The 2280-nt window shown below is 36.7% G+C and overlaps 1 protein-coding gene across 1 annotated transcript; it reads left to right on the top strand.

The window, feature by feature from the left end:
* Positions 1 to 6: 6 nt before the first annotated feature.
* On the top strand, positions 7 to 1681 carry LOC106343198. The gene is made up of 5 exons (XM_013782352.1): positions 7 to 312; positions 622 to 699; positions 876 to 957; positions 1108 to 1250; positions 1337 to 1681. Exons 1-5 carry the CDS (start codon positions 55 to 57, stop codon positions 1544 to 1546), a joined length of 771 nt encoding a protein of 256 aa, XP_013637806.1. The 5' UTR covers positions 7 to 54; the 3' UTR covers positions 1547 to 1681.
* The last annotated feature ends 599 nt before the right edge of the window (positions 1682 to 2280 follow it).

Genomic DNA, 2280 nt, shown 5'->3' with positions numbered 1-2280 from the left:
GACCTCCACACCTGGTTTGACTCAACAACGACTCGTCTAACCCTTTAGCAGCCCATGACAACTCCTCCTTGCCGGACCATAAACGCTAACAATGCCATCGCCGCGCCGTCGCCATCCGGAATGATCTTCCGCGATAAGAGGCTCGTGAAATCAAGCTCACCTGGCTTGAATCTCCCGACGAAGAGATTGGCTTGGAGCTTAAGTTCTCCGGGGAGGTTTCTCTCTTCTCCCGTGGCCTCTAGTTCGTCATCGGCGGCTGTGACATCGAATTCTACGAATCGACTGGAAGCTTTAGAAGAAGGGATTGAGAAGGTAAAAAAAAAAGGGTCGATTCCAGATTCCACGTAATTGTTGATTAAATCGATAAAACTGTTAACTTTAAGGATTTGAATTTGGTTGTTTATAGTTTGAAGCAGAGATTATAATGTGTTCTTAGAGTTTTTTTTTTTAAAGGGAAACCAAAGGTAAAAGGGATGATTACTAAAGATCATAACATTGATTGATGTTTGGTAAAGGCTGTCTTTTTATCAGGTTATAAGGGATATGAATGGCTCAACAAATAAGAGAACATGTGTTTTTCATGATGCTTGATCCTATTTGCCCTTTTCTTCAACTTCCCAGGTCATTTATCAATGTAGATTCATGGCGTTTCTTGGAACTTTAGGATCTCTTTTGGGATCGGTTCTGTGTTTCATCAAGGTAAAAGCCACTGCAGATTCTCTTCTTGCTCTCTCTCTCTCTGGTTTAGCCAACCATTAGATGATGTAGTGTTGGAATATGCATAAGAATGTCCTAATTTTTTGAATCTTACAGAAGCAACACATTATATACTCTATAAACTTCTTTGCTGTTCCTCTAACGTTTGATTGGTACAGGGATGTCTGTACGTCGCAGACTCGTTTGTGCAGTACTCTGTGAACCGTGGGAAGGTGATATTACTTCTGGTAGAAGCCATAGGTGAGAAAGTTTGTTGATATTACTTCTTTTGTAAGAGCATTATTATTATATGCACAAAACTGTTGTTCAAAAAAAAAATAAAATAAATAAATATGCACAAAACTTTATTGATATATATGATGCTGATGATGATACACAACATATTTGTAGATACATACCTTCTAGGAACTGTGATGTTGGTCTTTGGAATGGGCCTTTACGAGCTCTTCATTAGCAACCTCACAACTTCGGAAACGATTTCACACGACAGTGTTTCCAATAGATCGAGTCTCTTTGGCATGTTCCCCTTAAAGGTTGCTTTTTTTTTTTCTTAAGAATCTTTATAATGGATCAAGAATCTCGTTTTTTGGTTCATGCTAAAACCTTTTTTTTTTCTCAGGAGCGACCTCAATGGTTAGAGGTGAAAACAGTTAGTGAGCTGAAAACTAAGCTGGGACATGTTATAGTGATGCTACTGTTGATTGGTTTGTTCGACAAGAGCAGGAAAGTTGCCATAACTTCTGTCGCGGATTTGCTATGTATCTCTGCTTCTATCTTTCTTTCTTCGGCTTGTCTCTTCTTGCTCTCTAGGCTCAATGGCTCACACTGAGTTAATCCTGTTGCCTTTTTTAAACAAATGAAACTTTATGGCTCACACTGAGTTAATCCTGTTGCCTTTTTTAAACAAATGAAACTTTGTATTATGTGTATAATGTTTTAGTAAAGTTTCACATTCTCTTTTGCCTATATTTTACTTTTTGAAAAAGTAATCAAAATATACAACAATCCTAACTAGAGTTTGGATATTTACAAGAAAAAAAATAGATTACTTTTATTCCTTTTTTTTTAATCTGTAAAATATATTCAGTCAAAGCATGTATTACATGAAGTGTTAATATTTAGAGTAGTTTTATATATGAAACAATGAATACAATGAAAAAGTGAAAATTAGCTCCTTGTGGTTCTTTAAGTTTGAGTTATTATCCCAAAGTTTGAAGCCATTCATCGAGGTGTCTGGTCTCAGATTTGTCTAATGTATATATAGCAGTCTGGTTTGTTGCTTTGTCATTGAACTAAAGCAAGCAATGGATTCACATGATCATTACCATGAAGATGTGAGTGCATCAAGGGTGTGAGGTTTTGTATAGAGATGTATCTGAAATGCATTGAACAATGTCATTCCAATTAGTTGTATAGGCCTCTTTAAGAATCGTGCGAACTAGCGGATCCCAAATTGGCAAGCAAAAAAAGGTGTTGACTAAGTCTTATGCGGATCAGAATACAGAAGGCAAGTTGTACACATTACATTCCACATCATCATTCTTTCAGATGATAAAAGTCTAT

This window comes from Brassica oleracea, chromosome C1 (genome assembly GCF_000695525.1).
Source record: "Brassica oleracea var. oleracea cultivar TO1000 chromosome C1, BOL, whole genome shotgun sequence".
Classification (NCBI taxonomy): domain Eukaryota; kingdom Viridiplantae; phylum Streptophyta; class Magnoliopsida; order Brassicales; family Brassicaceae; genus Brassica; species Brassica oleracea.
This window is presented reverse-complemented; position numbering and strand designations above follow the sequence as displayed.

Bases quoted from the DNA above. Each gene is read 5' to 3' on its own strand.
- LOC106343198 (XM_013782352.1), top strand. From the start codon at position 55: ATGACAACTCCTCCTTGCCGGACCATAAACGCTAACAATGCCATCGCC. The intron at 313-621 runs GTAAAAAAAAAA...TCAACTTCCCAG, and splicing joins TAGAAGAAGGGATTGAGAAG to GTCATTTATCAATGTAGATT. The intron at 700-875 runs GTAAAAGCCACT...TGATTGGTACAG, and splicing joins CGGTTCTGTGTTTCATCAAG to GGATGTCTGTACGTCGCAGA.